We start from the raw sequence: 23308 nt of genomic DNA on the forward strand, positions 1-23308 counted from the left end.
AGAGCAACAGCAGTATTCCTGCCTGCAGGCACAGCAGTGATTTTGACAGGTTTGTTGGTTGTCATGTCTCCTGCAGCATGGCATTAGCTTTGCCCTAGGAGAGGAACTCAACAGAGGAGAGGGATCTGACAAAACAAAATTTCAAGCGACTGTCTCTGTTTTCAGCTGAGGTACAGTACCCCTTGCTGAAGAACTTAAAAGCCTCCAGCTGCCTCCTTGGTCAACTGAAGGTAATTGGAAGAGGTGCATGAGAGTCAGATGCATAAATACAGGGGAGGTGGAGGTGCCATTTTTTTTTTTTTAATTATGAAGCTGCAGGGAAGAAAAGGCACATACAAAACCAAACGCAGATCTGCCTAGAATACAGCCAGCCAGCTATTCTGGGAAGGCAACAGCTTATAAAAGACATGAGAAAGGGAAGAAGACAGAGGGCCCCAACCTATTGTTTCCCCCCTTCATTCCAAATAATCATGACTTCCATGACCTCCTGGCTTGTTCCTTCCAATGAGGATTTCGGGACAGCTGCTACCCTGAACAGCTGAGCCAGGCATTATTTGCCTGCTCTCCTGCAGTTCCTTCCTCCCACTTCAGCAGCAGCAGTTGAAATTATAAACTCCTCTCCCACAAAATTAATCCGTATTCTTTAATAAAGGTTTGGGATTCTATTTGGCATTTAGAATAATTTTTCCTTCCCTCCTCGTGAAATTGGCTGCTTTACCTCCATTCCCTGTTCCATTTGCAGAGTTTTGTTTCTCTGCAATAATGGCTCGGCCTGTTTCTTATGGAAGTTGGCTAAACTTGGCCTTGTTGAGAACAGGATTTGTTGGAGAGACCACCCCTGGGTGGTGAATTTGCAGCATAGTTCAGTTGTTTTCCCTCTTAAGCAGAAGTCTTGCTATTGCGGTTGGGAGAACCTGCCCAAAATTCTTGGAAGATAATCCCCAAGCCACATGTATGGGAGAGCTTAGATGACTGTGAAGGATTTTTGCCTTAATGTGTTCGAGGGCCTTTGAAGCTTTTGGCTCTTGTACCAGGTAAATTGAGTTTTATATCTACCTAAAGGTGGTAATTTTTGTTCCCATTGTTGGCTGGCAAGATTCTCCTCCAGATGAGCTTTTATTTTTCTCGGCCTCAACAGTGTTTCTTTAGGTGAAATGTCGGCTTCCCTCTGATTCACGCTTTCTAAGCTAAATTTACACCAGAGACAGTACAGTGCATGTATACCAGCAGGCTGTTGTTTGGTTTTTTTTCCTTGGGGAGACAAACATCTACCCTGTCTGGAGTCATCCCTCCAACAAACCCATCTTGTCCACTTTTGCTTGATTTCTGTGTGGTGCATGATCTCCTCAGACCTCGTCCTGCCAGGCTGGTGCCTTGCACAGGGAGATGAATGATTTCCAGCCAGCCAGCAACATACCTTGCCCAGCTGGGATAGTGACCAGTGTAGTATTTCATTGCTGTATTTCCAGGGCAGGTCTTGGGCTTCAACTGGCATAAGTATGTTCCATTAAACCGTCAAGTTAATCTGGGTTCTTTATGTCCGATCTCAGAAAAATGGAACAGAGGGATCCTTAATGTGAGATAGGTAAAGATTCAGGGATTGGAATTGGTGACATAGTCTCATGGTTAAGCAGGGAATAAAATAAATAAAAAGCATTAGTTGGAACATCTCCTCACCTCTAATGCCACCTTATAATAGTAACATATGAGCCATGACTTTGTCTGCCCAGGTTCCCCAATTTATGTTGGGTTGCACAAGTGAATGGGTGGTCAGTCTAATGTGGTGCTTTTCTTTCACGTTTGAGTTGTGCATTTTTTTTCTCTTGGTGTTTCAGTGCAAGGCACTTCAGTGTATGGTGGTTTGCAAACATGAAGTCCTTACATCAGTTTATTCTCACAGTTTTGTGTTTCTTTTATACATCCTTTAAACCAAGTAAAGCTCTGGCAATGTTAGATTGGTTAAATTATCCTTACAGGGAACTTCAAAGATCAAAGCAAACCATAGGATTACCCATCTTCCAGTACTGGAGTATTGCATTGTTGTTCGATTCTTCCTATCAGGTGTGACTGGTTGTGCTGGCTCGATGAGTGACACGGAGATAGATTGTTTGCTTGAATTTCATTATTAGTCTGTTACCTGCTACATTTAAGTCAGTTTCGTGAAGGCTTCACAGCAAGTAGTCTTTTATGGACTTGTTTCCTTCGGGGGTTGTGTGTTCATGGTAACATTGTAGAGAGAGAGTAAAGAAAATGGTCTTCCAGAGCTACAGAGGAGAAGGAATTTCTCTTCGCAAGAAGCAAAATGGGTTTGGTCCTTTATGGAAGTTGCCAGGCCATTTTTGCACACAGTAAACGTGTATGCAGCAAGTGCAGGTATCTCACTGAATCCTTGGTCTGGTGTAGGTGTTTACATACTGAGTTGTCCAGGAATACCCAACAGTACTGCAAAGACCAGCAGCACAGACCTCATGCCCAAATTTGTCCTCTTGAAAATGACCGGTAGTTCTCTCCTTCCTTCCTTCCTTCCTTTCAGAAGCAAGGGAGCGTGTGTCTGAATGCAGATGTTTGACATTTCTCATGCCACCCCGCAGATCTAAGCCCTCCATCTATGTTATCACAATTTCCTGTGCCGGACTCAGCCTATGGTTATTGAGTTCCCTTCTGTGCCTGATCCACCCTCACTTCAGCTTCTGTCAGTAGACAGAGATTCCCCGTCCCTGTTCTAGGTGGATACACACCATCTCTTTCCCTAATTTTGTGGTGGCTTTTTTTAAATTTGTTGCATACTGGCTGTATGAAAACAGCATTGAAATGCAGACCCTGGGAAGCGATTTGCGTTACTGAGCAGTTACGGTCCCTTCGCACAGATCTGATCTTCCTCCTGCTCATACTGGTGTTACGGTGTTTGCTTTCATGGAGTGAGGGCCTGATTCTGTCTTTTCCTTGACCCAAGACTTCTGGGTCAGGCAGTTGTTGCTAATTTGTACTGCAGCTTTGGCAAAAATACAGCACAGTTCTTCTCTGCCCAGAATATGGAAGGCCACAAACCTGTGCTTATGTAAGGATTTGCTTGCTTTGGTTGGCTAGGCTGCTCGTGGTGGTTTTTAACATACTTGCTGAAGTCCTGTGTGCTTCAATCACTGCATTATAGGCCTCATTAGAAAAGTTCAACTCACGACTGGTTTTTGAGGCTTCAGGGTTTCAGACAGAAGAAGAAACCAAAATACGAGGCTGCGAAGCCATCGCGATACCAGGGCTGAATTTCAGTTCTGTGTCAATTCCCACGATGCGGTTGACGCAGCGTCACTGTGGGATAGCTAACTCCGCAAGAAGCATGGAAGGCAGATTTAGGCTGTTACCTTGGAAATCTCGCTTACTTCGCAGTTTGTAAGTCAGTTGTGTGGACAATAAGAAGAAAAAACTCCATCCTATGGTTTAAGAAAAGGAAAATGGGGGAAGGGAAGTTGGCATTTCTAGCTCCAAACTTTCTCTCAACTTCTTTCTTTGTATTTCTGATCTCAGGCTGCAGTCCAGACTCCATGGTGGTTTGTAATTAAACCCGAATTTTGAAGGTTCTGTGGAGTTCTCGTTGCCTACCAGGTCAAACTGAATCTGGTTTCTATCATGGAATATTTCAGTTCAATTACCCCTTGAGGAAGTGTGGGAACAGACAGTCCATTCACATTGAACAGATGACCGAGGCTTAAAAAAACCCCTTTTTGTCTATTAAGCTTATGGCTAAGATATTATGAAAACGGCTTAATAATGTGCCCTAACATTTATACCGCACTATTTTCTTACTTCAATTTTCCAGGCAATTAAAAATAATTGAAAGTTACTGCCAAACCCCCTGAAGATATACATTTTCTTTCAAATAAGCTTATTTTCGTACTTGTGAGGTCACCAGATATTTATTTGACCATCTTTATAGGGGTCAGGCACATTACACACACAGAACGGGAGTATGGAATAGAACTCTCATTGTAACAGGCAAGGGAGAAGCAAGAGCCAAAACCCAGTACGTGTCATGCCCGGTGGGTGTTCGTGTTTATTATTTGGGCACAACAAACATAACTCGTTACACATACACCGGGGCCTCAGTTCTGCAGTTGACTTAAGTACCCCAGTGAAATCCAGTCTCGTGTGGCAGTTTGCTCCAGCAGGCCCTTTTTGGGGTGCTGTTGGTGTTCTGACATCCCTAGGAGCCTCTGCGACAATGAGAGGAAACGCAGCGGGGAGAGAAAGCAGGAATTCTGTTGGGAGGTACAGACTGTATATAGGCAAACCTCTCTAATCTTCTCTCCTATTAATAGAGTTGTAGCAGACACAACCCATGTGGCTGCGCAGTCACGCTGCACTGTAATATTGCTTAGCCAGTTCTCCCCCTAAAGGCTTAAAATCTATCACGTTACACAAGAACTGAAAGCCTTCTTGTAGTGTCCCAGATTCCCCCCTCCTGTCCATCCCGTTCCCCTTCCATTTTTCCCTTCAAATTATCTTTTGCTGTCTAATTTGATGTTATACAAAATAGAGGTTTTTAAAAATATATTGTTTATTTCTCTCTATACCTATTCGCATACGTTCTGTGGGCATTTCCTTGTAGATCTCTTATCTGTAGTCAAAAGATGAGTTTATGTTGGAAAAGAAAAAAAAAAAACGGGTGGGCTTTTTGTCAAAATTTTGTATATTGAATGAGACAATTTGCTAAAGGCTTCTTCTTTAGTATTGCTGTTCCTGTTGATCATGCCAGTGTAGGGGGTAATGTTTTGCTCCGTTATTTTAATTTTTTTTGTAACTGTTGCAAATGTTTCTCTTTTCTCAATGTTCCTAGCCCTTTTGAAGGACAAAAGTCCCTTTCTAAGTGCATCACTCCTTCATGGTAAATGTCCTAGCTAAAATTAGTTCTATTTAGACAAGTCACTCACTGGAACATAAAAGGTTCTTCCAAAGCAAACCCTTTCTGACAGAGGAGGACTGATTTGCCGGAAAGAGTAAAGGGCCCTCTCGCTCCTTCATTCCTCCTCCTCCCTCCCTCCCCTCTGAAACCACCCCCACAGCCCCCCACTTAACTCAGCATCTGGTGGAAAGAGCATGTGATGCTTATTTCTAAAGGCAGCAAAATAGGCTTTGAAAGTCTAAGACTGTAATTGGTTGTCTGCCTTTATCCTTGGAGCTCTGGGGAGGTTTCAGAAGTAATAACTGTTACTTAAAGTAGATGAGCTTCTTGTGGCTTTCTTAGAATTGTAGAGCACGTTAGTGTTCGGGTGCTTAAGGAAGCATCTGCCTGTCTGTAGCTTTCAAAACATTTTGTAAGCAAAGAATTTAGGTTTTTCCTGTCTTCTATATATGGATGGTGAGAAGTTATTCCTCAAAAAGTGTGTTCTTAAAGAAATGGCCTGCCTCGACTGAAAAGATGTGAAGGAAAAGCGAGTTCCTTTTAATGAGACTGAATTTGCTCAAGATCTTACTTCAAGCTATTGGCACCTAAAATGTCCTTAAGTGAATGGTTACTCCTCTCTTTCAGTCAAAAATGTAGTCATCTGATAAAAAGACACAAGGTGGTAGTTTCCACTGGAACGGGGTAGATAACTGAGGCCTGGCACCATTTTGTTTCACTAGGAGTAAGGGTTTTCCATTGCCCTGTCTTTTAACCTTAGTAGATTTGTAACTGTTAATCCACGATTGCTATATCGATGGTATGCTTTCGCTCATACATCTTGGGTTTAAAAACTGCATTATCCATTGGTTAGAACAGAAGATTCAGACTCACGGGTGATGCGTTAGACTCAGTGACTTTGTGAGTATATTCGAGCTCGTTGGAATTGTTTCCCTACACCTTGTTGTACAGGGGCTTCAAAGCAAAGAGCCCGGCTCCCAGCGCTGTCATGGGACGTGTGGACCATACAGTCCCAAATAGTCTCAGGCTTTCCTGTCGTCATCTCAAGTAAATTAAATGCAAGTGAAAAATCAATGTACCACAGCCCTAGGGCAGTGCTGCCTTTCTGCAGCCTTGAGGATCCCCATTGTTTCACAGCGTTTTTGTTCTAGTGTGTTGTTGACTACCAGAAGGACACTATGGCCACAGTAGATCTGCTGATAAAGTGCGTTTTCATTAAGTAGACGGGTGGGGATGCAGAGCAGGTTCTCAAAGAGCCGTATAAATAAATTCAGGTAAGCAGAGCTCACGGTGCAGACAAGTGGGGCTGTATTTGCTATGCTCCGCTGGCTCTTCAGACTTTGAAGTAATTCATCATGATGTCCTTAGACTGTTGTCCCTGGTTTAAGCTGACAACAGACTCTCTTCCATTGCCCTCACCCCTCAGTGTCACATGCTTACGCACATGGGCCAGGCTTTTGGCAAAGGCCGTGAATGAAAACCGACCTGCCGCGAATATCGGATTAGGTGTGGAGAGGAAGAGTGGGGCAAGGACTGAAGGCCTTGGTTTTCAACTGAATTGTGAGAGACAGTTAAACACACACTGCTTATTGACTTTGCTATTTTATATGCTCTTTTCTTTTCCTCCCGTGATTACTCTGATGTAAAACTAAACACAGACCTTTGAGCTTTGTCTTAAAAAACGCTCGGCCGATTAAATATACGAAATTATCCAAGAAACCATAGATGTGGAACCTATCCATAAAGTTAATCCATATGATCTTGATTGTATTTTTGCCTTATGCTTGCTGCCGTAAGAGGGTAGGGGTTTGGAGTAACATCAGGTGCCTAATGAAGTTTTAGCACAGAAGACTATAGATGGGAGACAGTTGCCCTGACAGCTCACCATTGCGACTGTGAACTGCGCTGGAGGTGGTGTGGCTTCAGACGTGCACAGGTCTTGGATTTGTCTGGGAGAAGCAAGTGTGGTGTCGTAGAGGTGCTGTGAGACACCAGATTCTAGCAGGATGAGAATTTGTAACTGCAGTGGTAAAACAGTGTGTCACCCTAATGGTCATGAAACCTTGAGTATGGCTTGCACTTAGGAAAGATGCCAAAGTAAAGAGGTGAAAGTTCAATGAACCCACGAGGAGGAAGTTGTGAAGAGCAAGAAGGTCTCTGTGAACAAGTGCCTGTCCTTGTCATTAAAAAAAAAAGCTGGGGGGCTGGTAGCTTGGTAGTTGCATCACCATGTTGATTCAGGGAAGGATTCTGTGCCCTGGGGAGCTCTGCAGGCGCAACAGGAGTTGGGGAGAACCCAGGTCAGGGCAGTCTAGAGCTCAGCAGCTGCCTGCCCAGGTACTGCAGAAGAGTTTGACAAAGGAGCACCAAAAGCCCATCTGTGCTCCATCAGTCTGGAGCCCCCTCTGCCTTTTCCTGGCTTTATGGACTGCCTGGTTGCTGAAGTTCGTTATGCTTTAGTTGGTACTTGGGGAAGGACACCGTGCCTGGTAGAGAGCTGATACTAGTGGAAATCACAAGGGGAATACTTGTCCTTTTATGTAACGTTTGAAACCGAAATGAGATTCTTGGCTGGCAGAGTGGACGTGTCTCCGCAATACAGGAACTGATGCCTTGGAGAGAGTTCGAAGCTGGAACTTAAGTGCAGTTACAGCAAGAGACCCTGGTTTCAGTTCAAAGAAAATGTGAGGAGAAAATTCTGCCCGCAAATGGCTTTTTAATTACCAGAACCATGACCCCGCGAACAATTCAGCAAAGATTGGGCAAAGCGAATCTGTTCCTAGAGGAAATTTTGATTCTCCTTGATAAATCTGATGGCATAACTTCCCTCAGCTTCAGTTACAACAGGAGCTGAGCCCTTCGTTCCTTCCAAGTGCCAAACCTGCTTTCTGTTTTCTTGGAACGCCTGTCCGTGTGTGTGTGCAGGCGCATATGCCTGCTTCGGTTGTGTTCCTCCGGCAGTCGCTCTCGCCTTCCCTCCGCATCGACAGGGCATCAGAGAGTTCCCAGGCGACTGCTGCCAATAAAAACGACCCGAGGAAAAGGGGCCATTCTTCCTTCTTAGCCCCTCTGACCTGGTTTATACTAGGCTCTGTCACTGGCACTGCTCAGCCAGTGGGAAGTATGAGCTGAACTTTTTTGTTTTGTTTTTTGTTTTGTTTTAAACCACAGGGCAGGGAATTCTTTTCAAGCTGTAACTTTTAGTTTCCACTGGAAAGGCAAAACAGACTCTTAGCCAGTGGAAAAGAGGCCTCCAGTTGCATCAGCCAAGAGCCAGAACGCAAGTACATCATGTAACAAATAATCATCCATCTTTTCAGATGTTTCTTTAAAAGAATAATAATAATAATAAAAAAAAAAGGATGGTACGTTATTTGAGGGATTTAACACTGACATTGAGGTAGCAGCCAGCCACATTCACACATGGCTTTTCCTTTGTTTCTGGCTTATTTTGGTTTTCCCATCTGTACACAGTGGGTATCACACTACGATGGTTTTGTGCTTCTTATGCTTGCCCATGGCAGAGGGATTTCAGCTAGAAGAAGCAGAGAAGCAGAATCACTTTCAATGGGAAGTACCGATTTTGTGGAGCAGCTACTAAAGATTCATAGAATTGAGACTAGAAGAACGGCTATTGAAAAGTCAATGTTTGTAGACGATTTGGAGAGTTTTAAAAGATTTATAGGATCAGATCTGTGTCAAAGAGTAATTTTATCTGATAGATTGATAAGCAGACCGGTGAAATTAGAGTAATTGTTGAGATCAGGGGTTAAACAGCTCGTTGAACTGGCTGAGCATTTTTCCTCAATGCAAGTTTCCAGGGAGCGCTAGCTGCATCGCCACGCTAGCCGAGCTTCGCTGACACTGAACTCAGGGAAAAGTTAGGAAGTTACAGTGAAGTCTTGCTGACGTTTGTGACAGAGAAAAGTGGTGAGATTATTTGCATTTCCTCCCTCCATTTCAAAATCAAGTTTCTGGATGTGGGGTTTGCCTGGGAGGTGGTTGTTGGTTTTGCTATACCACAGCTTACTAGAAATGCCTTGCTGTTGCCTCTTTAGGGTAAGAGCAATCATCAGATGTCATCTGGCCTAATTTTTGTACTAAAAGAGTAAAAGGAAATAAACGTTGAGGCAGGAGAGAAAACTTCTTTTTCTTTCTTCTGTGCTAGCCAAGAAGCTTTGAAAATGGATGATGACTTAGCCAGGGGCTGTGTAGAGTGTTCTAGAAAATAATTTAAATTTGCCTTTACAAAATGAATTCGTCAAAGGGTACTCTGTAGGAATTTGCTTAAAACTGAGATAGTGTCTGAAATACAATAGCCCAGTCCCTTTTCACTACTTCTGTTGTAAATTTTGGATGTGATTCCATAGAAATCAAAGGGTTTTGCACAGGTGTGAGAAAAACACAGTTTCCAGTTTTTCAAGATGAACTTCCTGTACTACCGTATGACACAGACATTACCTCTTTCCGTAGCATTCTTTTAGACCAGCTGGAAGTTGCGTTTACATTGCTGTCAGTGAAGTAAATTCAAGCCTTTGCACAAGCAGAAGATCCCCTCTCAGGAGAGGCAAAGTGAGTCCTTGCAGGCTCATCAGTAGGAAGGGAGAGCAGGTTAGTTCCAGTGAGGGGTTTTTTCACAGCTCCTTTTTATGCCTGTGCCTACCAGGCGCTCTCTGAAGCACTCTCAACTGTGGTTTGTGAAGATTCCCCACAGGTCAGACTTGGGGGACACACTGGCAGCCAGCATGTGTGCTGTGAAGGCAAGAATAGAAAGCAAATACTTCCTGTAATCACACGTCCCAGAATGACAGGGTAAAATGAGTACTTATGCTTCCACCAGAGCAGTGAAAAATGGGAAGATGGAACGTCTGGACTCCTGCCCAATGAAACCAAAATTGTAAAAAAGAAAAATAAAACAAATGCTACATACACTCCCTAGAACTCACACTGCAATGTGGTAGGTTTTTTTCTCTTTTAAATATATACAGTAGACAAGCAGTAAATCTTCTTACAGCTCCGTAGAACGGTATTATTTTTAGCTTTTTTTATTATCGAGACAACCCTTCCTTGCTTTCAATCTGGAGCTGAATATTTTTTTAATCCACGTGAAAGTGCAGTCCTTATAAAGACCTCTAATACCTCATTAATCATTTGTGGACCACGTCACAAAGAGGCTTTAGGAAGCAAGTGTTCTATCCATCAGTTGACGTGCTTGTGAAGGCTTAAAGGGTGCAGCTAAAGGGCCCTTTTCCCCACATTAAAGATGCCTCTCATTTTGCATTTTTTAGGTTGATTTTAACTAGAAATGCAAAAGAAGTCTTTAGACAACCAGAGAAGCACAGAATGCACGCCCTTTTCGTGTGCTTCAGCCTGTTCTTAGGTAGACTTGGGCCTGAAGTTCGTAAAAGCACCATGTGGAGAATTCTGAGTTCGCTTCCCAAGTTCAGGGATTGTGGTCTCGGTAACCTCCAGAAGTAGCTTTGAATACTTGTCACTGGTAGAGGTGCATTTCTTCTGAAATGCCATTAGACAAGGCAGTGCGATGTAGTACCATCATTGTGCCAGCAGCAGCCTGAACCTTAGGGCTCTGAAGAAAAAAAATTACACGGGTACTACGAGAGGAAGAGTTATCACACAGTGCCCTGACTGCGTTGTGCTTAAAATAAGACTTTGCATCCTTTTCTTCCAAGTGAAAGTAGAAAATAAACCTCATTGCACCCTTTAAAAATGGGTAAGTAATATTTACCCATTTTAAATCTACATATCAGCTGAGTTTAACTGGTCCGTGGTCACACCAGTGAACAAGTAAAGCCGTTCAGAATAGAACCTAAAGCCTGTCTCTCAGTTCCCGCTTGTATTGCTCAGTGTGCTCTTCAAGGAGTAGGAACAGAACTCAGATACTCTGATTGCTCAGCAACGGTCTATGCAAATGTTTTCTGGAGACTTTCTGGGGCTCTTTGGGCGTTACTGGTAGCATGAAACACAGAGATTGGGGTAGTTGCTTGGATTTGCCTTTCATCACTGAGTAAGAAAAGCCATCAGTTCCTGCAGAAGGGTGCTTTCAGAGCTTCTTAGTTTATGTTATTGAATGGTTGTGCAGGTAATGAGAGTAATAATCTCTACAATTCTTTGTTCCCTTGCTGTGCTTTGACTCCCAACATTTCACTTTTTGTAGTGCCTTTCCTGCAAGGAAATGTTGGTAAAGTATGAAAAGCTTTGTCCTAGTGATGGTTAACAGCAAAGGTACCGACTCACGTAAGAAGCACCAGCAGCCTTCTCATGTGCTTCCCTTGCAGATGCCATAACTGAATGCAGCGTGGTTGCCTGAATTCCTCTTTTTTTGCTGTATATAGGGTTTCTTTGGGTATTGGGTTAGTTTATTCTTAAGAGCAAGCTAGAGTTGGTGAAATAAGCTTGGCAAAACCCGGAGAATAAGTAGAGCATCTCAGTAGCGTGACTCCTCCTGACTTTTAATGTGCTTTTTGCTCTGATAACGCTTATGAAGATGCCATCCATCCTGCCTAAATTCTGACATAGGGGAACGTTCACCTCAGAAGGGTGAAAGAGATTGCTGGCTCAACTCCCACTTGCTCCTTGAATTCCCTGAGTATGTTAAAAACGATCCTGAGTTTTCCCAATAAGGTGTGTACCTGTGCAGTCCATTCCTTGTAACTCAGCAAGGACCTAAATGGATAGGTCTGTGTAAAGTAGCTGAGAAAACCAAGTGTGTTGCAGACTGGCGTGGATTTGCTAGAGGTGGCTCTTCATTGCTCTGGAAAACCTTTGGTATCCATGAATTGAAATAGGCGGAAATCTTCAGGCCCTTTTGTAACATTTTTGCTAGTGTATCTATAGTGTCAGAGGGTTTTGATCTTGACACATCTTTTGAAGTAGAACAGAATCGATGTTAGTTTCCCAGGGGATGATAGTGGAAACTATTTGTTTACAATCTTACAAATCAATCAGTAGCAAAACTTGGGAGTCACCAGCCCTTTGCTGTTTGTGTGTTCCACCCCTGTGTTCTCTACAGAATATCCTTCCCATCCAGTTTACCTAAGGAGGAAAGGTTTATTGAGAATAAGTGTTAGACGAGTCTTTCAGAATTCCCCTGGCCTGTGGTGCAGGTGTGTTCATGGCCAACAGGGTCTTGCACCTTTACTGCTCTCTGTGAGACAGCTGCTGGTCTCAGTGTTTGCCTGGATTCCAGACTCCCTTGAAGTAAATGAGTAAATGTGAGCTGAGATGGTCAGAGGATAGTTTTTAACAGGAAAAACGTATTAAATAACCACCAGATAATTCTTAACCGAAGGCTCGCTAAGTTATTGGGAAGACCCTGCTCACTCAGTGGACCCTTAAGTGAACCTCCAGTACAGACCAGTTGAGCCTGTGGTGCTGTATTACCGCATCACAGACTGGACTGAAGCCTCAACCCTGAACACCAACGTGGGCATTTGATGCTGGCGGTAAAGCGCGCTTACTGTCAGCTTCTTGCTCTTGCAGTGTATTTTTATCGTCTGACGTCTGACACGTCTTGAACCCAAGTAGTTTCTCTCCGGGGTTTCTCTGTGCTTGTATCAGACCAGCGTCTGGTCTTGTGGTTTGTGCCCCTAATGAGAAAGCTGCTTAATTTTCACACCCAGACGGAGTATCGGATAAGACAGGAGGCCCCACCCTTCCTCGTGGGGGAACTGAACTCGGCTCTTTGCAGGAACTGGCAGCAGAAGCAATAGCTTGAACAAAATGACAGTATGGTACCTATAGATTTACAGCCCTTTTTTGTTTGGTTTGCCTACTCTGGTTATACATGCGTTGATAGCTGTGGAGTTTTCAGGGCAGGCATTTCTGACTTACACCCGAGTTAGGAATCTGAAATTGAATCCTTCAGCCCCCCAGTATTTTCCCCAATTAATTAGTTTTTTAAGAGGCTGGAGTACGGATTTCTGTGTGTTGGAATAGCTTGATAGCTTTTGGGGACATGAAATCTTTCACTTCTAAAGAAGCCATGTAGGATGCTGTGATTTCTGCTGCTGTGGTATCCGCGTTTCTAATCCATCGTTAAAAGGAGCGGACGGGGCCAAGGGACGGATTCCCCAGCCTTTCGCTGTGTGCCTTTCACTGCCCGGCTCCTGCGCGGGGGTGACTCGGTGGCCCCACGCAGTGTGGGTCACTGCCCCTGCGCCCAGCCCGTCAGATGTTCACCAAGCTGCACTAATAGCGCCAGGCTGGCGCTGCATCGCTGCCCTTGAAGAGCAGAGAAGCCTGGCGTTTTTACTCTTTCACTCATACCCTTCACCACACAGAGTGGAAATGCCTTCGCACCTAACCTGGGAGAGGTTACACACACAGATAAACATACGTCGTTACCCAGTTTTAACAGAGATCTGGGGTTTCCGTTAGGTTTTGGAATTTGATGCCAAACTTAGACCCAGTTATGGGGAGATTTTATCGGCAGAGGATAGATCAGAATTTGGAGCATGGCTTGCTTTTCTGAAGGTACATTTCTAAGCTAAAAGTTCCACAGGCAAGGAGGCCTCTTAAACACTTTCAACTCCTTTCACCTAACGTTTTCCATTCTTAATTAGGCAAAAGCAGCCCATTTCTCATACCACGTGCATCACTGCACGTTAGCTGAGCAGCATAGCAAAACCTGGGTTGACAGAAAGCACGGTGAAGTTTGAAGGATTTTAACAGGGTCCTTGGTGTTCTGTGAACATGGGCTTGCACTGAGTTTTAGCCCCGTTCAATGGTGCTGGTTGGGTTTTTTACGCAAGATGGAAGTGCAGGCATTTGGCAATACGTGCCTTTATGTAGGCCTAGACAGTCCACCGTGTCCGACCGTTGCAGTTCCATTGACTGGACCATTTTGCAGGGTTTGGCCTGTACCAGTGCCCTGTCCTTCCACAGGGAGTAGCGCTGTGCTGTAGAGACACGGCCCTCCTTGTGCGGTGCCGCAGAGTGAGGAGAGGGCAAAAGTCATCTGCTCGGCCCAGTTACGTAGTGTTGGAAATGAGGTGGGGAAAAGAAAGGGAATTACTTCAGGCAGCATAGTTTGGTAGATCCTGAGGCATCGAGAGTCATATCCCTGAGCACTCCTTAATCTTAAAATTTATTGATTTTGTCTGGGCTCAGTTTCCATTCTATGTTGCAACAGAGGGTAACATTCAGGTATCGTGCTGACCTGCTACTGCGTGGTTTGCTGGTTCCGTTCGTGGTACGGAGCGTTGGAAGAAGGCTTGTCTTTTTGAGAAGGAGAAGGTCAAAAATTCTTTCTGCTGGTCTCATGGTTTGTTACTGTAATACTTAATTGAAGTAGAAAATTTGATCTGACATGTCAAATGTGGCCCTGGTTGGCTAGAGGCCACATTGGGCCGCTTAATTTCAGTTTGCCTTAAAATGGCTGACGTTAAAGTTCACATGCCCAAATTTCCCTTTGGAATGTACTTTTGAAATCTTTTTTTAGTAACTTTATAAATCTTTCTATATCTGGTTTTCCTCAGAAATCAATTGCTTCAGAAAACAACAGTCCAAAAGCCTAAGTAATTGTTTCACACAGCATTTCTTGGTCCACTTTGTATCATAAAGTTTCTTAGATCTGTGGACTGGAGAAAATGTACATTAACAAATCACTTTGCCCAGCGCAAAGCCCATCTGACAACAGATTACTAAATCGCCTGCAACGAAAGAAAAACTGACTAGGAAATAAGGAAATACTTATTTCAGTCTTCTAGAGTTTGGGTTCAAGTTTTTTTGTAAGTCATTTATGAAGATGGCAAAAAAGTTACATCAGATCTTCAGTATTTCTTTTGCAACTTTCTGTGTTTCATTATTTGGCAAAGAGAGAAAATGAAATAAAATCATCCGTGTTCGAGCCAATACCAAGGTTTGCTGGCTGCTCTGGCTGGGTTGGAAGTGTCAGAGTGGGGTATATTGTTGCCTGGAATCTGTCCTAGAGTGGGATGTAATCGGTGAGTCATATGAAAAGAAGATTTTTATGTTCGGTATCTAGTCTTGTTCCACATCTAAGTATCATCCTGTAATTGTGAGCAAAGTTGCTTCCGCCTCTTTGTGTCAGAAGGCAGCACAGCACAGTACGTTACTGACCTGCGTTGGGTATTTGTAGGTGGGATTTTTGATGAGTTGATGACACAGCCACAGTATTTTGATGGAGGGGGACAGAGGTTTTTTCAGTGGGGTGTCCAAGCAGGTGGAGGTATACAAGAGCAAAAATTTGAATGAAATGACTACAGTTTGTAGTCAGAAGGCTGCTGTTTCACGAGGTTCAGAGATGAACCTCTGTTTTTTGACTAATAGCAACACGCAGCGCCTCAGTATTTGGCAGTCCGGGTGGGAAACTACTAGACCTATGACATTTTTACAGTGTTAAAGTGGAACCTAAATACATGGTGGGTGTTTTTAGGTATGTACTGAGAGGCGATTCCTGCCTCAAGCAGCAGATGAAACAAAGTGGGATAGTGGATGGAAAGAACCCTGGCGGAGGTCATCACAGCAGTTCAAAAATCATGTTGACAGCAGCTCCTTTTTGAGCCCGGCTGAAGTGGTTTAGCACTTCAGACAGCCCTGGTCTGTTAGGAGTACTGAGGAGTCCTGCGGTGGGAGATGGCTTGAAGTCAGAACAATCTGCACGCCCCACTTGGCACCTGCTTTTCTGTCCCCTTTTTTCACCCCGTTTCTCTCTGTGGGGAGGGCAAACCCATCTTTCCCCCATGCACACACCTTGTTTACTGCTGGGTTTTTTCTAGCAGCAGCTCATGTTTTCAGATCAATGCTGGCTCCTGGCAACAAAAGGTTAAGCATCATTTCCCCCAGTCTCCTGAAACGTTGTGTGCTCAGAGCCCTCCTGATCCTTGGTGTCAGCCTTGATGTAAAGGGAAAAGAAGGGGGAGAAAGCTGGAGATAGACGCGATTTCTCTAAAAATGCAAATGAGATCATTCTATCGAAATATCTTTCTAGAACCTGACGCCTGCTCTCCTTTTCCCAGAGCTGCTTGTTCTGACGTGTGACCCGTGGTTCTGACCCCGCTCTGTGGCCGCTGTGGCGGAGGGGACTGGGCCCAGGATGGCCGTCTCCGCGCCTGCCTGGACAGAATGTTCCGCAGACAGCAGAGCGCGGATGGTCGGGGGGGAGGAACGGGTTTCCTTCCACGCTGAGTCTTGCCACCTGTTGCCTTTCTCATTCCAAGCCCCCCTTCCTCCCCACCCTCCACCCCAAGTTCCCCTCCCCACACCGCTCACCATCCCCAGTGGATAGGGTTGGGATCAGTAGTCACTTGCCAAATACCTTTCCAATGCTGTCACTAATTCTGCACAGACAGCATCTCTGAAAGCAAAAACAAATCTTTTCCAATGCATTGTCCTGCGTTTTCTACAAAAAGCGCTTAGAAATGCCTTTTCTTAGTTGAGTTAGATGGGAGGGACCGTGCCATAGCCGCGGCAAGAGTCAGCCCTAGGGAAGGCTGAAGCTGTGCTGAAAGAATCCTCTGCAAATCCATTGAAGCTGGCATTTGGCACTAGCACGGGCTAATTTTGTACTTGGGGTTACAAATATACACACCCATGTCATTCTTCTTCATCTGCTACATATGGAAAGCTGCTCCAAGCTCCAGAGCTCCAGGGAATGTTTTACTAAAACCTCCAGACTCGGTTTGATTGTGACTGTGCACACTGGGCCGTAGAGCAGCAAGAGTGGTGCGTGCTGCCAGCTGAACTGGCATTAGCTAGATAGTCATCAGCTTGAGCCGTGGTTCCACGCTGCTGCCCGGCTTCAATTAAAGTAGGAGACTGTTCGCGGACGTGAGGTCATAATTTCCTCCTAATTAAGGTGTGCAGAGGGGAAGGCATTGCTCTAGTTACAGAGCTGTCGGGTCTGCCTGGAAGCCAGCGGGGAGTCTGGAGAAGTGCATTTTAACAATGCTGCTTTCAGATCCTGCGTACTCCTCAGGTAAATCAGAATTTTCAGGAGTGAATAATCATTTGGAGAAGCAGTCTCTAAGTTCCCAATTTAAGATGCCTTGAAGGGGACTGGTTTTCAGAGCACAGGACGTGGGCAAATAAGATCCTTTCTTCCATGGGCAGAAAGACCTGGGTTTGAAGCTTTTCAGGCGCTCAGAATGCTGCCATGCCTGTGTTTAACAGACACACCTGTATAAATACTTGTTTGCCCACAAAAGTCACACTGAGGCGTCAGGATGAAAAAATTTAATGCAAATATGAGCAATGCCTGGTTAGTGCAGCACGGTTCTGCCACCTTACTTGGAACCAGGTGGAGTGGGAATATGGAAGGGTCGGGAGTTGGGAATCGCGAAAAGAAAGAAACAGGAATAGAAACTGAGGTGGTGTGTTTCTCTTATTGTTTCTAGTCATGATGCAGCATAAGGTCCAGAACCTTCTCCCTCCCTGCTGATAGACGTGTTTGTACTGGCAAGGCTTCAAGCTGGTATCCCCAGTGCACCAGTTAAACCAGTAGTTACCAATGTTTTTTGCAAGCCACGCTGGGACTGTAGGAATTTTATTCCTTCACAGTGTTGAAGGAAAGGGGTTTTGCTTGCCAAAGGGCTTTCTTATGCTTGAGGATGATTTATGGGCCAAGCTGAGCCACTTGTGGAAAAGGCAAAGCAGCTCTTGGCAGCACCCCCAGAATCCACTGCAGCTGTGGGGTAGTGAAGTCATCGGCATAACAACCACTGCAAACAGAATAACAAAGTCTGTTCTGTTCTCGTTTAAAATAATCTTTCCAGTTCAGCAACCACATTAGACCTTACCTTTCTGCATACAAAAATGATAAAAGCCCGATAGTTCCCTGTAGCATGGTGTGAATGTCTCGCTTGTCTTAATGCCTGTCACTCCTGCACCATCTACACTTTCTCGGAGTATTTTAAATGAAGGAATGAAGCCACCTTATGTCGTAGGTTGTGTCTGTCCCTTGTTTTCACTCCTTTGTTTGTCCTTAGGTTTAAAAAAGCAGAAAAACCCCAGTGTTTAGTTCTTTTAAATACAAAATTTGCTTTTGCCTTATAACCTGTTTCTAAGCTGATTGCAAAATGAGTAATTCTGTCTTTGATTTTTCCTGCCTGTCTTTGTTTCAGGTCCCTTCAGATCCTCCTGCTTCCAAAAAGCCCAAAATAGATGACTCTGCTTCCCAATTTCCAGCTTCTACTGAGAAGGAAAAGCAGTCCAGTTGGTTACGGTCCTTATCCAGTTCATCTAATAAGGTGATTGCTGAATATTTTGTAATCAAAAGTGAGATCAAATTAGCATGTAGCATTGCTCTACTGAAACCAGAAGAGAAAAGGAGAGAAAGAACTTGCCCAGGCTTTCTAAATTAGGAACATTGACCTGTACAGTCCTCCCAGTTTCCTTGCCATCTTCCAGTGTTCACTGACCTTGATTGTGACAGTGCAGTAAGCAATTCCTTCATGCCTTTGAGGTAAAAGAGTCCCGCAAGACGCAGGAGCCTTTTGTGGTCTCTGCAAACTACGTATAACTTATTGGCAAAGAAAAAACACGTGAGGTTTTACATTAGTGCAGTTCACCTCTTCCAGTGGAACCTACTAAGTGGGTAGGTCCTGGCCAGTGGGGGAGTGGTTTTAGAGGTAACAGAATGTCTATGGAACAGCATTGCTCGCACTTCATTATGATTTATAGTTTAAAAGATTGTTTGTATTTACTTATTTTTCTTTCCCCTCCTTCCCAGAGTATTGGCTGTGTCCATCCCCGTCAGCGTCTCTCAGCTTTCCGGCCCTGGTCCCCTGCTGTGTCGACAAATGAGAAAGAGCTCTCCACCCACCTCCCCACCTTGATCCGAGACAGGTAGGGAGACCCGCGCCGGAGGGACGGGGGGTTTTAGCAGCTGTGGGGACTGACTTGACAGCAAGTCGCTTTGTTTATTCCCCTGCGCTGTAAACTGGTGGCTTTGTGATTCGGTCGGTCAGTCCACCAGTGTCAGATTAAAAAGCATTTGCAGCTGCAGTGGTTTGCTTTGCAGAAGGGAAACAAACAAACATATTGGTACTTGGCGCAGTCATTAAATAGGTTTTCTTAGGTGAAACACGCCATGGAGGTCTGAAATGAAGGCTGCTTCTGTGAACTTAGCATCATTTTGGGGTACGGGCATCAGAAGCTCTCGGGCTTCGCTGTCTAAGGGAAGATTGGGTTACTCTTAGGGCAGGTGGTCAGGGACCAGCCAGCTATTTCCAGGCAACCGCCAGCTGGTCCCTGCAGCAGCTCTGGAGCGGTGGCCGGTCAGCGCGTTGCCAGCGCAGCTGCACGCTGACCCCGCCGGGGGAAGGCGAAGGACCGACCGGGCAGCAGGGGCTGCGCCGTGCCCTCCTGATGGCCCGAGGGGTCACGGCTGGTCAGAGCTCACCGGGCAGGGGAGCCTGCGGAAGACTCCTCAGCTTGTAAGACCCGTCAGAAAGCTGATGCTCTAGGCCAGATTGTGCTCTTGGAGAGGAACATAATTAAACTGGTGTAAGAATGAGTCACCAGCCGTAAAAGGTGGGACTACTGGTGTCACAGTTAGGACGGAAAGTGTCAGGGCAATTACACATTTCTTTGCCAGACTGGAACTGTTCAGTCTAAAAAATCTTTGTGCCAGATTTCTGCCTGAGGGTAATGATTTCTTTGGAAAGTTTGACTAAAGTGGCCAGGTGTTTTTAGGGAGCGTTATGGAGAACATATTTTGCTGCCCTTATGAACAAGTTTCTTAGAGGCTGTGGGGATTGACTAAAAAAAATTTTTTTAAAAAAAGCACCTACCAGACATTTAAACAGATGTTTAAATTAGGTAGGGAGAGAAGGTAAAAAAAAAAAAGTGTATGCTCTTGGTATCCCTGTGAGCAATTTGGCCATTATAAGTCTTGGGGAAAAACGCACCTTCAGCAGGTTCAGGAGAAATTTTAATGTATAACTGAAGATACATCATGTAGTAGATGCTGAGTTGAAGTTGGAAAGACAGTCTTTGCTATGTTTTTTTTGCACAATTCTATATATTTGACATTACAATATTACTGTTCTTTAACATAGGTTTGTTGGGGTTTTTAACTGCGGTTTTACATACAGGCACTCAGATGCCTGCTGTGTCAAAAAATTAAAGATACACAAAAATATGCTTTTTACACTCTCGTGGCCTTTCTTAAGGAAGTGCCATTTCCAGGTTTACAAAATGTTCATGGAGAGACAGAAGTAAAACTGCAGTTAGGTAAAACCATAATGCGTGAAGACCACGAGGAAACATCATTGCGATTTTTAGGCTCTGGGAGATCTCCTCTCTTTGGTGCTCTTCCAGTGTGTGGCCCTTCGAGTATGATCCCTTCTGAACTGGATGGAGATGGGCTGTATAAATCATCCCCCTGTTTAAATGAGTGCAAAACACTAAGCAAACACACAGGCAGGTTCTTAGCTGGTGTAAATCAGTGGCACTTCGCTGCCGTTGCAGTGTCTTGCAGTTTCAGGGTACCAACACGTGGATTGGGAAGCGTTTTAAAGCCACGAGTGTGACTGTTTTCTCCTTCCTTTTGCCTCCCCCTCTAAACCAGTTTTTACTCCTACAAAAGCTTTGAGAATGCTGTGGCCCCCAATGTGGCACTTGCACCTCCAGCCCAACAGAAAATCGTGAGCAACCCGCCCTGTGCCACAGTGGTATCGTGGAGCAGCGAGGCACTGAGCAGCACTGCCCAGCCGCGGAAAAGAAAGCTGGCTGCGGAGAACACGGCTGTCCCAGAAGCAGCAGCAGCCACTGCTGCGGCCACCGTTACTGCCGCCGAAGAGGATAAGGAATCAGAAGCCGAAATTGAAGTAGAAACCAGGGAAGAATGTAAGTGCCAGTTATGTCTGCCTTTATTTTGTTGTATCTGTGCTGGATTTCCCTCAGCAAGCCGCAGGAGTTAGCTGCTCAGCGTCTGTCGTGTTTGAATATAATTCTGGAAGCCTTAGACCTCACTGGGATGTAAAAACACAACCTTAAGTAATAATGAAAACCAGGAATGGAGCATAAGTTGCGGGGGGATTCCCTTGGAGAGGGGTGTGCATTGACAAGAAGGAGCCCCTGACCCACAGGTGTCCGCTAACCTGGAGGCTTTTGTTATAGCCGGTGAGTGCTGAGCAGAGGACGAAATGTCTGTGGTGGTCACAGCAAAACTGGTGGTTTGCTGCCCGACAAAGAGCCTTCTCTACAAGCCTTTGTGGGATACACACAAATAGCCGTTAAAAATTCAAGTGTGGAGTTTCATGTCAGACAAAGAACGTGGTCACAGTTTCAGTCCTGCGTGCATGGGGGTGGGTACGTAAAAGCAAAGAGTATGTTCTGATATGGGGCCTCTCGGTGAAAGATGAAGGAAGACACCGGTGTCACCTCATTAATGCTACTCAGATAATTCTGCTGCTGCCCTCAGTACGTTCAGCCCTTGCCCAGTGCGTGCAGGTCATGTGAAAAGAAGAACTTTCACCCCCTGAAAACAGCGGGGCTGCATAGGTTTCCCTGAAGAAATCTGTTTCTTCACACCCATGGAGAAAACACTTTTGTGACATAAATTCCAAAGTCACAATTCAAGCAAATTGTATGTTGGTCCCTTAAGTCAGTCAGGTTTGTATTTTCCTCACATTCAAGTATCAAAGTATAAAACCGAGTATTTTCTTTCTTCCATTTTTTTCACTGAATATCGAGTATATCTCCTCTGTACAAAAGGGCCTCAGCACATCTTGAGTTCTATTAGTTTTAGATTTTTTTTTATTAATTTCCGATGTTTCTGTTTTGCAGTCACCTCCTCCTTATCCTCGCTCTCCTCCCCATCCTTCACTTCATCCAGCTCTGCAAAGGACATGAGCTCCCCTGGGATGCAAGCCCCAGTCACAGTCAACAGTTCATACGAGGTTGCGACACATTCTGACTCTCACAGCAGCGGGCTGGAAGCTGAGCTGGAGCACCTAAGGCAGGCCCTGGACAGTGGCCTGGATACAAAAGAAGCCAAAGAAAAATTCCTCCATGAAGTTGTTAAAATGAGAGTGAAGCAGGAAGAGAAGCTCAACGCTGCCTTGCAAGCCAAACGCAGTCTACATCAGGTAATGCTGAAAACCAGCTTGCCCTTCCCACTGTCTGCAAACGCTCTGCCAGGCAGAAACCATGAGGCAGTCTTGTGTAAAGAAAGAATTGCCTTGTTTTTCCCAAAGAACAAGAGTCTTTACTGGGGTACTGTGTGTGAATTCAGCCAGGAAACCTAAGTATACAGGAACCATTCCTACGCTTTTAAGCTTGCCACCTGTTTTTGCCTTGGGGTATAAATCCATGGTTACCAACATCAACATCTTTTCATTACTGAAAAAAATCTTCTAGTCCAGCACAGTTTATTTTGTTTTCATTTCACTGAACTAGAAACACTTCTGTCCTTATGGAGGCTTTATCTGTGGGTTTAAAAGATTTGTGAAAATCCTGCTGAGGGAGGGTGTTCCTGGGACACACAGACACTCGCCGACACTCTGACGGAGAGCTGGACTCCAGGTCTTTGCGAAGCGTTCCGTTAGCCTCACCGAGTGTTTCCTGCTCCATTCGGTGAAGCTGCTGCTTGTTTCTGGCGGCCCTTGATACATCACCAAAGGAGGAGGAGTGGTCGGACAGGGAAAGCTGCAGTTAGTACTGGCCCTTGGCAAATCACAGTGGCCGAGCAGAACGGCAGGTGGACCTTCTTATTTGAGCTGGGGCAAAAGTGGTACCTAGAAATGGAAGACGGGGGTGACGTAGGACACGGGTGTGTGCCCTGGAGCTGTAACCAAGCTGGAGGTGTCATCCATTAGCGGCGGCGCGGTGCCAGCTGCACAGTAAGGGCCCGGCCTCATCCCAGACGGGCAGGAGAGAACCGGCACTTGGCTGCTGGCGAGAGCAGGCCCGCTGTCGGGTCAGCTGGGGCGAGGCCGGTGGTTGCTTTGGGAATGGAACAAGGGCCGGTAGCTCCCAGCTGTGATTTGTTCCCAGTGTGACGGCTGGGGTTTGAAAAACCACCAAAAAGCCCCAAAGCCCAGCAGTCGATTCAGGTTTCTACTCCCGGGCAGGAGGAGGTGGAAGAGCGGTTCTGTTAAGTGCGCAGATATGGTCGCAATGAGGGTTTTAACAAAAGTGCCATCTCAGATCTGTGCAGGAGCCGCAGTTTCTGCGCCGCGTGCCCCGTGTGCCGATGGCTCGGTACGTACGAGCTGCAGATCCAAGCCCCAGAGAAGGGAGGCTGAGAGCTGTCTTCTCCATGGAACTGCTTGTTCTTTGTCACCTTGAGCAAATGGCTTCATTCCCTTGCGTTTCAGTAAATATATGTTTTATTTGATGTATTTAAAAGTAAATATTTATGAGTAATATATATTTAAAGCTGATTTTTAAATACCTAAACTAAATACACAGCGTGCACTTGAA

At 45.2% G+C, this 23308-nt stretch overlaps 1 protein-coding gene across 2 annotated transcripts in view; it reads left to right on the top strand.

Moving 5' to 3' along the window:
- Positions 1-23308, top strand: part of SKI (SKI proto-oncogene) — a 113231-nt gene that overhangs the window by 84732 nt on the left and 5191 nt on the right. Inside the window, exons 2-6 of one of the 2 annotated variants that reach the window (XM_086476227.1) lie at positions 18001-18126; positions 18609-18724; positions 19795-19797; positions 20451-20728; positions 21671-21972. In XM_086476227.1, the coding sequence (XP_086332353.1) occupies positions 18001-18126; positions 18609-18724; positions 19795-19797; positions 20451-20728; positions 21671-21972 (825 nt within the window). The remainder of the gene's footprint in view (positions 1-18000; positions 18127-18608; positions 18725-19794; positions 19798-20450; positions 20729-21670; positions 21973-23308) is intronic. The other variant, XM_086476225.1, reaches the window with a different exon arrangement.

Source organism: Leptosomus discolor, chromosome 20, assembly GCF_034619465.1.
Source record: "Leptosomus discolor isolate bLepDis1 chromosome 20, bLepDis1.hap2, whole genome shotgun sequence".
Taxonomy (NCBI): domain Eukaryota; kingdom Metazoa; phylum Chordata; class Aves; order Leptosomiformes; family Leptosomidae; genus Leptosomus; species Leptosomus discolor.